A 13,610-nucleotide genomic window follows, 5' to 3' on the forward strand; every position below is an offset into this window, starting at 1 on the left:
TAAAGTGTGTCAAATTCACGTCTGGCAGTGGTCTTAAATAACACTTGGGTAAAATATACTGATAGATAGATTATTTCTTTCTTTCTTTCTTTCTTTCTTTCTTTCTTTCTTTCTTTCTTTCTTTCTTTCTTTCTTTCTTTCTTTCTTTCTTTCTTTCTTTCTTTCTTTCTTTCTTTCCTGCTTAAATAGTATAGTAAATAACCGGAACCGACTGCTTAACGTGCCCTCCGAAGCACGGAACACAGAATGTTAATGTGTTGATTTTGTAACTTACAGACTGTCACATCTCCAGCCAGGGAAGAACTTGTACGAGACAGACCTCATAGAACTCGCAGAGGGTTTGGAGGGACGCAGCCAGAACCCCATACCTCTACTGGTAAGATGTTAACCATAACATACATAAACGTGAACAGTGAAAACCACGTAACCGCGTTTTAACCGACTTCGAAGAAAAGAGGATTTTATGTATGTTCCCCGATTACTCGAAGACGCCGGGACCGATTTGGAAAATTATTTTTTTTATTCAAAAGGGTATGGTGCCCAGCTGGTCTCATTGTCAGCATGTCATGATCTGATGATGGGATCCCAGAGAAATCGAGGGCAATTTTAGGCACACGTAAAGTTTATAGTGTATTTTTTAAAGCTAAACCAGTATTTACGTCAGACCCCGCCGGCGTGGACGACGATTTCCCTCATTCAGCGCTCATCGCTATCAACCCACTAGGCTATCAACTCCTCTCAGACGACGCCTGAGCCGAGGTTCGCACCCAACTGAGCACCCCCAGGCCTGTTGCCTTAAATTTTGTACCGGGTGAGAGTCCTCAGCGCTCCCCATTTGTCCGGCCGAGTAGTTAATGCCATCTGCGGCAAATCTACAATAAGTTAAATTAAAAAATATATATACAGGGTGTTAGTGACATCGTAACGAAAAAAAAAATGGAACGCCTATTTTATTGTACTAAAAATGATGGTGGGTGTTTTTCTTGTCGCAAATGTTTAATTAAGATTTTCAATTTTTACTGTGCCGCAATGTAAGTCGAACAACGCGCCACACAGACGCTAAACTTACGCGCGGCTACGTTACGCGTGCGTGATACGATGTTGATATCTAGGTAGGAGTTTTCATTCTCTTGTATTTAGATGCTTAGTGGTTCAACGTTTAAAAATGTTGTTTGTTGAAGTAGAACACCTACTGCCACGATTTTTCACGCACGGTACCTACCTACCAGTTATTAAAACGTTCCTAACTTATTAACAATAAAAACCCTACTCTTGCCTTACCTTAATTGTTATTCCTTCGGATGAAGTACCTAGGTAGGTACCCTAGAACATGTCACGTCACGTAGGTATGCAACATCGCGTTTCCTCCGCGGTAGGTAGGTATCACACGCACTCACAAACACAACACCTTGCTCTTTAATAAACATCAACAATCTTCCATACTTTTGCGCAGTAAATGGTCTATGATCTATCATCATAGTCGACACTACTCATTTACAGAATGAAACAAACACTCACAAACACGAAAAAAATATCCTCGAAAAACATCACGCGATTCGGGTCAAGCTTAGTATTCGACTGAGCGGAAGCGCGCGGCGGCGTTAGCGCAAAGCATCAAAGGCGCCGACTAAGGGCGCCGACGACGCACCGGCCGCGGCTGAGTCGAGCCGACGACTAGACAGAGAGAGAGAAGTATGTTTATGGTGCAAGTGACAGAGAAAGAAATAGTATCTGTTCGTATGCCTACTTTATTGGCGAGCGTTGCCCTTGACCCGTGCGCCGGCTATTCACCTGCGCATAGCTGAAGTTGTAGATACGTTATTATTATTATTGATGACATTGATAAAATTTAATAATTAGTAATTTTTATTTGTTTATTTTAAATGTGCGTTCTATGCAGCTTAAAACACAATATGGGACTGAAAAAAATCTAATTTTTTTATGAATTTGGCGACAGGAAACTTCACTTGATACCTATCAACTCAAAGAAATACCTAGTATCTGTTCGTAATGCCTACTTTATTGGCGCGCGTTGCCCTTGATCCGTGAGGCTATTCACGTCCGAGTATCCATCAAGACAGATCAAACAAGCCCTAACTCGGAGGTCTTGCGTCCCAGGATTCTTTAATTATGTCTTAGAACCTTCTTGGCCTATGTGGTCCAGTGGTTGAGCGATGGGATGCGGAGGGTCCGGGTTCGTATTCCGGTGGGGACATATCACAAAAATCTGTTTATAAGGCCTTTGGTTGGGACGTTACAGGCTGATCACCTGATTGTCCGAAAGTAAAATGATCCGTGCTTCGGAAGGTACGTTAAGTCGTTGCTCCCGTCTACTAGGTACTTATGTAAGCACGTAGCCGTTACATGAATATTGTACACAGAACAGGATAGGTTTAATTAGTTCTTTACTGATGATTTAACAATGAGATTTAAAACCACGAATAACTTAGTACTTAGTACCTCGGTACCAACATGTAACAAGAAAAATAAGATCACTCCTCTCGGACAAGTTTTTTCTTTGAACATGCCGACATTGCCTACGCGGCGGAGTTGCCGAACTATCGATAGGTAGATTATCAATTGTTGAACTTGAAAATTGTCTAAACTATCGAAAGTAGTGATAGTACATTTAGATCGATACTAGCGATAGTAACGATAGGTCTTGCTTTGTAATAATAATGGGTATTGATCTAAAAGATCTATCGATAGGTACCTACTATTGGTTTTTTTTAACTAGGTATCGATAGAATATCGATAGGCAACACTCTGGCGGAGTGTCCGCCCAATTCTAGACGCGATCTCGCTCGATTTTTGTGTAGCGAGGTTTTGCGTAGGTACTTACATACTAAGTTGGTGGATGGTTGACATAGTAGGTAACTAATTACCTAATCTGTGGTGGTTGTGTTAGTTGGTTGTTAGTTATTCTAATGACAACAAAGAATACAATTATTTACTGTTTCAACTGTTTAGGTAGATAATGGCCCCGATTCCTATGAGTAAATGAATGAATAACCCGGTCGAATCAAAAAGGTATCTCGCTGGTATGCAAACCGTTTGACGTGTGCTGTCAACTTAATTCTGTCGGTTGTTTTAGATTTCTGCTTAAAATTGACGTGTATTCCATAAATTTTATGCCTGTTGATTATCCGTCCATTTAAGAATAAGAATAAAATAAATTTATAAATTTACGATAGACAGAGAAAGAAATAGGATCGGTTCGTAGTGCCTACTTTGTAGGCCGCGCCGCCGCCGCGCCGCCGCCGGCGTGCGGCGCGGGGCGCGCGGAGCGGGGCGTGCGGAGCGGGGCGCGCGGAGCGGGGCGTGCGGAGCGGGGCGCGCGGCTCGGTGCGTGTGGCCGTTGACCCGTTCGAGCAGCTGTTGTCTCCATTACATCGAAAATTTTCGATAATTTGTCATTATTGTTTTTTTTATTGAAATTTGGGTTCTATGCAGCTAAAAACACAATATGGAATTGAAAATAAATAAAAACAAAACTCAAAATTTCATGAATTTTGCGACGGAAAATTCCACTAGATATTAACTCAGAATCATGGTCTGAATCATCCCTCTCAGTATTCGTTACGATGTCACTAACACCCGGTATATCCATGTTGTAAAATGGCTTCAGAAAACACAAGTCACTGTGATTGTCGCGCATTACAGCGATAAATTGTCACTGTGTCATCACAGTAGGTATATGTATCAGCCACCATTGTTGATAACGATAACTGATAGCCAATGACCCCTATAGGTGTGGCGTGATAATTTATAATTGTGTCATAATGTTGAACAGCCCCGGGGTCTAGTGGTTAGAGCGTTAGGCTCACGATCTGGAGGTCCGGGTTCGATTCCCGAAGTGGACATCGTCGAAATCACTTTGTGAGACTGTGAGACGTCCCACTGCTGGGCACATACCAGGCAGTCGCTTCTGTAAAAAACCAGACCTGTCAAATCTTCTGAATTATGTTGCTACCTATATTGGTTCTCTGTATTTTGAGCTTTAGTAGGACAGGGGGGTTAAAATGGCCATATCGACGCAATTCATCTATGAAAGCAATAGGTATTGCTATTTGACATTTGTTTGCATTGCGCACTTTCTTTTATATGCGCAAATTTCAAATTGCAATATTGCTTTCTTAGATGAATTGCTTCAATGTGGCCGTTTTAGCCCGCCTGTTATGTAATTGACGCAAATGGGAAGCGCTGAGGGCTCTCACCCGGTTGATGAACTACAGAACAAGATAAACATAACACTGTTGCTATCAACGTTCGCTAATTGCTAATTATAAAATAAAAAAAATATTTTTGTATCTAATTAACTACAATTACTATGCACTACGCTTTTTCATTGATAAAAATAATAGAGATAGGTACCCATTTTTATGATTTAAGAATGTAAAATAATATTATGACAATGGAAACAGATTATAGAGGTCACTCGTGAATAAAAAATCTACACTAAGTAATATTATAGACGTATTAGTATAGACGTAACAGCCTCCGTGGTCTAGTGGTTAGAGCGTTAGGCTCACGATCTGGACCGGGTTCGATTCCCGATGGGGACATTGTCGAAATCACTTTGTGAGATTATCCTTTGTTTGGTAAGGACTAGAGATGCCACGAATAGTGAATTGGCCGAATAACGAATACCGAATATTCGGCAACGCTGTCGGCCGAAGCGTCGAATATTCGGCCGCCGAATATTCGGCGCGAAGTACACGCTTGGTGGGGGCGCGTTAGCTGGAATAAGACAAGTCACAACCTGTTTGCGCGCGTTGTTGGGTGCAGGCAAACATTGTTTGTATTTGATTCAATTGCGAGTAAATCGCGTCACGGAGCGCTTGCTTTGCTAGTGTACAAAATAAATATAAATAATACGTAAATTGAAATATAATTACTATTTCGCTAAGAAGTTTATAGTGAGAGGTTATTTTCTGAGGCTGGTAACGTTTACGATGAAAAGCGCAATCGTTTGTTACCAAAAAATGCTGAAAAGCTCGTTTTTATTTATCACAACTTACCACTGATTAATTTTAAGTACTAAAATGTTGTAATTTGGAAATAAATACATAATTTTCAGCAAAACAACGTGTCTTTTTCTACATGATTTGCTATTCGGTATTCGGCCGAATAGTACGTACTATTCGGCCGAATACCGAATAGCAAAAAAGTGGCCGAATAGGCCGAATACCGAATAGTTGCCGAATATTCGTGGCATCTCTAGTAAGGACAAGTTACCAATTGCTATATTTGTTATATCCCAAGTAATACTTACGGTCACGACCATTAATATGTATACATTTTGGTACCTTGTCACATTATGACAACTTTTTTGACAAATTGAACAGTAAGTCTCGCTAAATGTCAAATATGTTAGTGCGACAGAGTCCTGAAGTGGGTACATTATATTGCTCATGACTGTACATGTTATATTGTGGAAATCGCGAACGGAAAGATAGTGGGTACCCATAATAAATTCGCATAAATACCTATTAAGTAATTGCAATCAATCGTAGGTCAACGAATTTTGAAGACAAGATAACGAACCGGATAGCAACAATAACTTTTAAGTCGTGCGTGACACATGGTGGACGCTGCTTACAATCGACTCGAGTAAGGCGATTCTCACACTGCCCCGCATGAGCGCGTGGATGCGTGTCTAACACACAGAAAATTTATCCACGCGCGTTCACGCGGATGCATTTTCTGTGTGTTAGACTGTGCGTGTTTTCAACACGCATCCACGCGCTACGCTGCATCATGCGGGGCAGTGTGAGAATCGCCTTACACTCGCGTATGCCTAATTGATCTACTAACTTAAACTCACGCCTATTTCCCCCCGGGGTAAGCAGAGACTATGCAATTCCATTTGATTCGATCCTGACACACTTCTCTTGCTTCCTCCAGACTCATTAATCGCTTCATACACGCACGCCGGTTCAGAGTAGATCGTACTAAACTTTTTCTAATCTCCAATTTGGTCAATGTACGTCCTTCTAGGTCTTCCTCTGCCAGCCCTACCACCAACGTTCCCTTTATATACCGTTTTCGTAATCCTATTATCCTTCATCCGCTCTACGTGTCCAAACCAACTTAACATTCCCATCTAAATCTTAGTCACCATCTGGTTTTACCCCACATCTCTCTCTAATCACACTTGTTTCTCACTCTATCATTCAATTTAACACCGCAGACGCTACGCAAAAACTTCATTTCTTCGAGGTTAATCCTACCTTATTCTTCCTCTGGCATACAACATCTACGAAGACATCTACTAAGGTTTACGCAAAAATATCAACTTATCCAGTCAATTAATTAATGTTTATCAAGGCAGAAATATACTACTATTAAAATTTAAAACGTTACGGACAGTCAGATTGACAGATGGAATTGCTTTTGCATTTATAATATAAGTATTTAAATCAGATAGCAAAAAAAAAAACAACGTGCGCGTTGATCCTACTATCCATATTGCACGTAAAATTTATGAAACGTTTTCATTTTTATTATTATCAATGATTATCTAAATACAGGTTCATATTAATATATATAACACGGAAAGGACTCGTGTTAAAATCCAAAGGAGACATAATATTTCCGCAATCAATTACGTACAGAAATGGCACTCGCCTGTCCGCACCGCATATGCGCAACAATCCACGCACGTTAATGGTATCGCTACGGACTCTTTAGCCTTGAACGATTTGCTAGTAAATTCTATTTGTCGAGTTTATAAACAAATTCAAAATCAGCAATATCTTTATTCATTAGGTAACATAGTTACGCTTTGAATCGTTATTTTTTACATAACGAACGTCTCGTCCGCCTAAAACTACTGCAGCTTCACACAACCTGTATAGCCGGGGAAAAGAAGCTGCAAGAAAAACCTCGGCACAGGGCCCTAGACGTTCTTCTTAGGAAATAAACATAAAATATTTTTATACAATTGAGTAATTTAGCTGCCTAATATCTTATTATGTGTTAATAACATCTTCAATTTCAAAAATAACTATCAAAAGAAATACAGGCAATAAGCGTTTTTTTTTCGCCTTGTCATGTCTTAAAAAGATTTAAAAAAATAATCTGATGTAAAAAATAATGTTAAAAATAATCGAAGACATAATTCACAATGTCTGTCTCGCCCGACTCGTTTCGCAACCTTAGTTTTTTGTTCTTTGACCATACCTTTAAGGTTCTGTATTCAGATGATAGTCATATAACAGACACACACATACTTAAACAGCCTATAATACGTTCCCATTGCGGCATACTCCACCACGCTGCTCCACTGCGGTTGATGGAGGTGTTTTTTAAGTTATCTTAATTTTTCGGACAATTGAGTCAAGCCTGCAATGGCTTTACTAAACAGAGGATAATCTCACAAAGTGATTTCGACAATGTCCCCATCGGGAATCGAACCTGGACCTCCAAATCGTGAGCCTAACTCTCTAACCACTAGACTACAGAGGCTGATTACATTATGATACAGTCATTCTATTATCTCTCTCTCTATTCAAGAGCTGCGCTCGTCGTCGGTGGAGTAATCGCCATTCCTCTCTTCTTCCCGCCAAAACCTTCACCTCCCGATACGACACAACCTGCACCTTCTCTTTTATTTGTTTCATAAATGTTATCCTAGGTCTACCCCTTCCTCTCTTCCCTTAAATTTTTCCTTCTATAATGTTTGTTATAAATGAATCGTGTCGTATCGGCTCTCCGGTTCTCTATAGTCTTCAATATGGTTCTCTTTTCTTCAACTCTTTCCAGCACTTTTTCATTTGACACCATTTCAGTCCAGCTTATACCCTCCATCCTTCGCCAACACTCTATTATACGTATTTGAAAAGAACCATCCGTATAAAAGTGCAATTCACGCTTGACCAGGTTTTTTCTGCCCACGGCCTTGGCAGTAAATAAATCAACTTTGAGGTCTTTGAATCGTATAAAAACGCAACAACTACATCAATGAATTGCGAATGTTTGTTATAACCAGTTTTTATGTATATACAATCGGTATAATAAGGCTAAATACATAATATAAAAGGAAATACTGACTGACATATTTAGCTGCAATTTTGCATAGAGCTTCCTTTTACATTTAAGTAATCATGACGGCGATACGGCTCACCACCTATCATGTTGGGCTAACAGGAAACTCGGTTACTTAGTTCGGCTTGCGATAAAATGTACCTTTGACTACTCCCTTGGGGTATAACCGTGAGCTTATGTTAGGTAATCTTTAGAAAGTGGCATCAACATGGGACTTTAGCTTTAAATTTATTTTCTGAATAATTTAAAAGTATTTTAAAGAACTGGACTAAGTCCTGTTTCATTAACTGTGTTGATACTTTCCGAAAACTCGTAAAAATCATGTTTACCCGCAAATCGTCAATCGTCGCGAACTCACAACGTCACTCCATTGTATGCTAAACTTCTGTTGATACTACTCATTAGTATATCGTTAGCGTTTGAGGCGTGGTACAAAATGACCTATTGCTCTTGGTAATCAATCAGCCGTTGAGACCGGCCCCTCAATGTTGCTAATATGATAAGGAAATAGACATATTAGGTATCAACGTCGCTATATAGTGAAAACCAGATGTGATAATCTTAAGTAAAACCTCGATTTATCTACATTAATTTCATAAAGCATAAAACGGCGCTTACGTGGTGATATTTAAATAATAATAAAATAAAATTTCCACAAAAGAAAATTACGACATTTTTGAGTTCTTATTATAAAGTAATCTGTCTGGCTTTCTCATTATTTATTTATTTTATTCCTCTCCATAATTATTATACCAGTCAAGCCGGGATATGGTGTCCGCCGGTAAAATCGGGTCTGATAAATTTATCATATTTTTGTTGTTTTTGTTTGTTTTATGTACCTGTTACTAACATTAGGTTTAAGTTACTTTGTACTTACTAACATCTATGGATTTCAAATCCGAAATAAATTCTTATTCACTCATTCATTATTTAAGAGCTGCGCACTTGTCTTCGCCAAATCCTTCACCTCCTAATATGACACGACACGACCTTCCCTTTGATTTGTTTCATTAATGTTGTCCTAGGTCTACCCCTTCCTCTCTTTCTTTTTTTCTTTTTTAATCTGTCTTTAAGATACTACTTTAAAATCAATACACTTCCACTTTCTTTATTCTATAACAGGGGAATAACATTTATTTATTTATTTATAACACACTTATCACTATCATTACAGGTGTACCCCAATGCGATAGTGAAGACCATAACTAGTACAGTACAATATCTACAACCTATAACTAATAAACAATGATAGAAATAGAAATACTCTTTATTTGCTTTTGAAAAGGGTACATTAATAGATGGATGCTCATAAAGGTCCCTCCTTATCAGCTATCAACAATAACATGCAAATATTGTTACAGAAACATTTCCAATAACACCACATCTATCATGATATCTTTATGAATTCACTCAGAGCACAGAGAACTATGTCAACTTCATTATTAATTACGTTAATAATTCTTGGAGCCCGAGTCAATGGTGCCTCGTTCAGCAAGTTGGTTCTCCAGCAACATAGATCCCTATTAATGTGGGCACTTGTTTCATTTTGTTTTTGTGTCGTTTCAGATGGACAATCTTCTCAGGCCGTGTGCAGATCTCGGCATACAAGCAGACTCGCTCATCGAATGGAAGTTCGACATAGAAAAACAGGTATAGTTTTTTTTTGAACTTGATTCCGATTATATTCGATAGCGTCTAAACTAACGGCTAGCTATGATGGTCGCTTTGATGTTTATACCACTCATCAAGTTTCGTATTAATTATTAACTACGTTAAAGGATCAAATAGCTGTACTTTGTTGTCGCCGCCAGTTTAGGTATTAATTAATAATTTTCTACAGTAGAAAATGTTTCTCGTCAGTCTGAGAACCATTGAATCTGGCTTGACTACATTCATGACGTCACCACCATCTCACTGCTGAAGACGAAGGTCAATGCGGCACCGACACCCGTCTTTTGCAGAATAAGCCAATCTAGACAAGTGGGTATCAATTTAACCCTATTTTAAAAAAATATTAAAGATTTACTCTATGTTCAAAGATAGGTACACTTTTTGCATTGTTACCACTCTTCAATTCAAAGTAGACTAAACATTTTTAGACTTTAATCAGAGTTATTTAAACAAGACTAAAAATATAAGAAAAAAGCAATTTTAAGATAAATAACTAAACCGTGTTACAAAATAATTTATAATAATAGATAAAATTTCTACCAATTTTTGCACGGAAGTAGAAGACAGGAGTATAAAAATCTCCCTTGCGTTATTATAGTATCTTTCATTAAAAAATGTCATTAGATTTTATTGCCAATTCCAGATAGACCACATAGTGCTAGGGCGCGGTCCGCCGGGCGGCGCGTGGCACACGTTTCCGCCGAGCGTGCGCACGCTGTCGCCGGGCGCCTGGCTGGCGCTGCCGCCGCACGCCGCCGCCGGCGCCGGCCGCCTCTCCGCGCGGGCCGTCGCCAAGTACTGTCGCCGCTACGTGCACGCTTGTGGATTACAGGTCGGTACATATACCAATGTAACATTACGCCTTTTAAACACACACACACACACACATCGCGCTTTATTAGAGATATCCTTAGAAAAGGTTCAATACGATCTACTCTGAACCGGCGTGCGTATATAAAGCGATTGATGAATGTGGAGGAAGCAGAGAAGTGTGTCAGGATCGAAGCAAATGGCATTCTATAGTCTCTGCTTACCCCGGTGGGAAATAGGCGTGAGTTTATGTATGTGTATGTATGTATGCATTACGCCTACTTCCCGTAGCCTCTACCACGAAATTCCACATACTATGATCCTGACAAACCACTTCCCCTTCCTCACTCTTAACAAAATTCTCATACATGCTCGCCGGTTACGAGTTAGAGTAATCGCAATATACAAGGTGTTAGTGACCCGCACCGAATACTGAGGGGGGGTGATTCAGCTCGTGATACTGAGTTAATATCAAGTGAAACGTTGCGATTTGCAAGTTAGTTCGTAGGAGTTTGTGGTTCAGACTGCACGTACCTCCTCCACGCACGTCTCCTATACTTAAAGGTTGCCTGGAAGAGATTGCTACTTAGCAATAAGGCCGCCTACTGTACTAATTCTATTTCTCTTTTGTTTTGTATTTGTTTTTTTCCTGTTTGTGCAATAAAGTATTTGTTATGTTATGTACGTACTGTAATCCGTAATATCAATACCAATTATCATACTATTAAGAAACGAATAAATACTTTATTTACACCATAAACAAAACAGTTACAGAACAAAAATATTTGAAAAATATAAAACAAAACAAAAATTCAATTAAATAAAACTAAAATAAATAAACAGAACTCAAAATTAAAATTATGTACAATTAACACACTACTATGATCATCATACTATTATGATCTTAATATGAATGAAAGGGCAAAGACCGATGTCCAGTGTCAGTGAAAGTGTAGAAACCGATAAATAAAACCTAACGTGTCTACTTACAGCGCTATTTCCGCAACAACGTGCTGGTGACCCGCGTGAGTGTGTTCCGGCCGAGCGGGCCGCCGTGCGCGTCTGCATGCCCGCTCAACGCCGCCTTCAGCGTATACGGGTAAGAAGCGACACGGTACGGACATGCACCATACATTACATTATCATACTTCTGCAGTTACTATCGTTCTTAATCTATAAAGGACTTCGACTTCGATGAGGAAAAAGTAAAGTGGGAACGTGCAATTCGATTCGAAACAAAAAATATTTCATTTTATTAATATTTTTTTAAGCTATTGCATAGCTTCTATCGCGGGCTTTGAGCGCGGGGACCGAACCCAGAAATTCCGTAACGAAAAAACCTCACGCTCCCCACTCCGACGGACACGGAGGTGTGGCTTGAAGGCCGTGCATCGTCTAACGTCGTTTCAGTTCGGCAGTCTTCGACACCGCGTTGTGTGCTTGCGATTAGACGTATTGTACGACGTATTTTAAACAATATTAACTTTTTATTTATTTAATAATAGAAAAAAAAATGTTTTCTTATCGGTCACCACGCTCAAAAAGTGTAACTTGAATTAATATCAAAGGAAAAGAAATACTGCATGAATAAAATAAATAAATAATTATAATTGCATAAGTTGATACAAAATGATATGCTTTACCGCGGCAGTCCCCGAGTGCCACACGTCTTTTTTAATATACGCACGTACCCAAAATAAATGTTACTTTTCATAATTCATCATTAACATTATTGGCATTAACTCGTTTTAACCCATTACATGCACATGAGCCCGTTTTTTCACTCATCTTTGACATGTTCTACATTAACTACATGACAAAATAAATGTAGTTTTTATTAAAAAGTCATTTTTATAAACGTGCATTTAAAAATAATTCATATTACGGCTTATGTTGTTGTCGAAGCTACTATTAAAGGTATTTTTTGAGTAACATAAACAATCTATATACGTCCCACTGCTGGGCACAGGCCTCCCCTCAATCAACCGGAGGGGGGTATGGAGCATACTCCACCACGCTGCTCCACTGCGGGTTGGTGGAGATTTTTTGAGTATTCAATGTAAAATATGAATATTTGTGGTGGTTGCAGCTACGACGCGTCGTGCGGCCGCGCGTTCCGCTACGTGTGCCGGCGCGTGGTGCTGGCGGCCGGCGCCGGCGACCGGCCCAACACGCTGGAGCCGCGCCTGGCGCCGCACGCCAGCCACGCGCTGCACCACATCGAGCGCGCGCTGCACGTCCTCGCTAACTACAGTCAGTATTATTACCTTTTCTACTGACGTGATTTAGCGAGAAAAATAAACACGCCACTTATTGGTGCTAATCGTGCGCCAAATAAACGCACTGTTCGCCCACCCGGTCGTATTCGCTCGACAGTTTTCTATTTACTGATTTCTTTTAATTACAAAATATCCTTTATTTTATGATTTTAAACTCTTCAGTGAGAATTAATTAAATGAAAATGGTTTTAGTAACTTTTCATAGGTTTGCGTCTGATGGCGTCCCGGACAGCGCCATCTAGCGCGCATTTTTGAACCTTCAGTTCATTTCAATGTCAAATATTTTAAAAATGTAACGAAGTAATGAGCAAAATCAATAGATGTCGCTAAAAACTGACGCCCATAAAAGTGTGTGTTATTTTTGTCTTTTTTTATATTGGATTGTTAATACACTAACATAATGTTGTTGTGGCGTTCTGTAATATGAGCATGTGTCCCCTTAGCGGGCGCGCCCCCCGGCGTGCTGGTGGTGGGGTCGGGCGTGTCGGCGGCCGACGCCGTGTGCCTGGCGCGGCGCGCGCGCCTGCGGCTGCACCACGCGCACCGCGCGCGCGCCGACGCGCTGGCGCGCCTGGCGCCGCAGGCCTACCCCGACTACTGCCAGGTCAGGACACGCGCGGACATTAACGCCTTGTTACTGCCGATTCCACCAACTTAATTTTGACAGCCCTAAAACTATCTCTATCTCTTTCTTGCACTTATTGTAAGTGAAGGACAGCACTGAATAGAGTTATCAAGTTAAGTTAAATTGCGCGGTCTCACACGGGAATATTCAAGTTTCTTGGGGCCTTGAACTCAACT

The 13,610-nt window shown here is 40.1% G+C and overlaps 1 protein-coding gene across 2 annotated transcripts in view; it reads left to right on the forward strand.

Moving 5' to 3' along the window:
- Positions 1 to 13,610, forward strand: part of LOC126376537 (oxidative stress-induced growth inhibitor 1-like) — a 67,101-nt gene that overhangs the window by 52,053 nt on the left and 1,438 nt on the right. For both annotated transcript variants that reach the window (XM_050023999.1, XM_050023998.1), the window contains exons 4-9: positions 277 to 376; positions 9,616 to 9,699; positions 10,364 to 10,552; positions 11,523 to 11,629; positions 12,620 to 12,783; positions 13,253 to 13,413. In XM_050023999.1, the coding sequence (XP_049879956.1) occupies positions 277 to 376; positions 9,616 to 9,699; positions 10,364 to 10,552; positions 11,523 to 11,629; positions 12,620 to 12,783; positions 13,253 to 13,413 (805 nt within the window). The remainder of the gene's footprint in view (positions 1 to 276; positions 377 to 9,615; positions 9,700 to 10,363; positions 10,553 to 11,522; positions 11,630 to 12,619; positions 12,784 to 13,252; positions 13,414 to 13,610) is intronic.

Source organism: Pectinophora gossypiella, chromosome 21, assembly GCF_024362695.1.
Source record: "Pectinophora gossypiella chromosome 21, ilPecGoss1.1, whole genome shotgun sequence".
Lineage (NCBI taxonomy): Eukaryota > Metazoa > Arthropoda > Insecta > Lepidoptera > Gelechiidae > Pectinophora > Pectinophora gossypiella.